At 68.9% G+C, this 1,150-nt stretch overlaps 1 protein-coding gene across 1 annotated transcript in view; it reads left to right on the forward strand.

The window, feature by feature from the left end:
* CFAP99 (cilia and flagella associated protein 99) overlaps positions 1–576 on the forward strand; it is a 44,942-nt gene extending 44,366 nt beyond the window's left edge. Inside the window, exon 15 of the mRNA XM_007953514.1 lies at positions 306–576. Coding sequence (XP_007951705.1) covers positions 306–576 — 271 coding nt within the window. The remainder of the gene's footprint in view (positions 1–305) is intronic.
* Positions 577–1,150: the final 574 nt, after the last annotated feature.

The following is a 1,150-nucleotide window of genomic DNA, read 5'->3' on the forward strand; positions in this document are numbered from 1 at the left end:
TTTCTGTATCAATTGATATGATCATGTTCTTTTTCTTTGTTTTACTCATATACGTATGAGACATTTTATTTTTAAATTTTGAGTGAAAAGAGCAAAAAGGCAGAGGCGCTGGCAGGACCCCACCCCAGCCCCTGCCTGAGACCAGCCTGGAGCACGCGGGCTCCTGCACAGAACAGTCCGCTGTCCTGTGGCTTCGGAGTCGGATCCAAAATCCTTGTGGCTCAATGGCGGTGGCGGGCTCTCCCCCGCGGCTGGCCGGCGTCTGACCCCGCTCTGCCTCGGCTCCGCCCTATCGCCCCGCCCAGGTGGGAGGAGAAGAAAGGCCCAGCGGCCGCCCCCGGCGCGCAGGACGAGCGCGTGCTGGCGCTGAGGCGCCGGATCGCGGAGAAGGCCGCCGAGCGCCGCGAGCTGGCGGCTGCGCTGCACGTGGCGACGCCTCGGGCCGTGCGCCCCAAGCCCCGGGTGAGCGGGGGCGGGGCGCAGTGGGCCGAACGGCTTGCTGGGGGTGGAAGGGCGGGTCCCGGGTCGGACAGGACCAGGCGGGGTGCGGTGGGGGAGCGGCGACAGGTGCAGTAGTGAGGGAGGAGGGGGAGCCCGAGTGGGAGCGGTACGCCGTGGGTCTGTGCCGGGCGGGGACGCACGCTGGGGAGCCGGGCCGGGTGGGGGAGGCCGGGCGGTTTGCGAGGGAAGGGAGTGTGCGCCTGTGGTGTGCGTGTCAGGTAGGGGGTCGGGCTGTGTCCATGGGGGGGCGCAGTGGAGGGACCGTTATGTGTCCGTGGGAGTCCGGGATGTGCCCGTAGGGGGCGCGATGTCGGTGGGGGACGCGGTGTGCGGTAGGGGGCGCGGTGTCCGTGGCGGGCGCCGCACGCGGTAGGGGGACCCGGGGTGCCTGTGGGGGTCCCAGCTGTCTCCGTAGGGGATCTGATGTGGGGTGGCTTCGCGGTGTCCGTGGGAGACTCTCTCAGTGTGTGGTGAGGAGGGACGTGGTGTCCGGGGGAGGCTCGCTGGGCGTCAGGAACACGGTGTACGGTGGCAGCGCGGTGTCGGTGGGGGACGAGGTTTCAGTGAGGTGAACTGTGTACGGTGGGAGGGTGCGGTGTCCGGAGAGGGCACCAGGTTCGTGGGGCGCGCGGTGTCCGCGCGGGGGACA

Source organism: Orycteropus afer, unplaced genomic scaffold, assembly GCF_000298275.1.
Source record: "Orycteropus afer afer isolate SDZICR_OR568_19922 unplaced genomic scaffold, OryAfe1.0 scaffold00398, whole genome shotgun sequence".
Lineage (NCBI taxonomy): Eukaryota > Metazoa > Chordata > Mammalia > Tubulidentata > Orycteropodidae > Orycteropus > Orycteropus afer.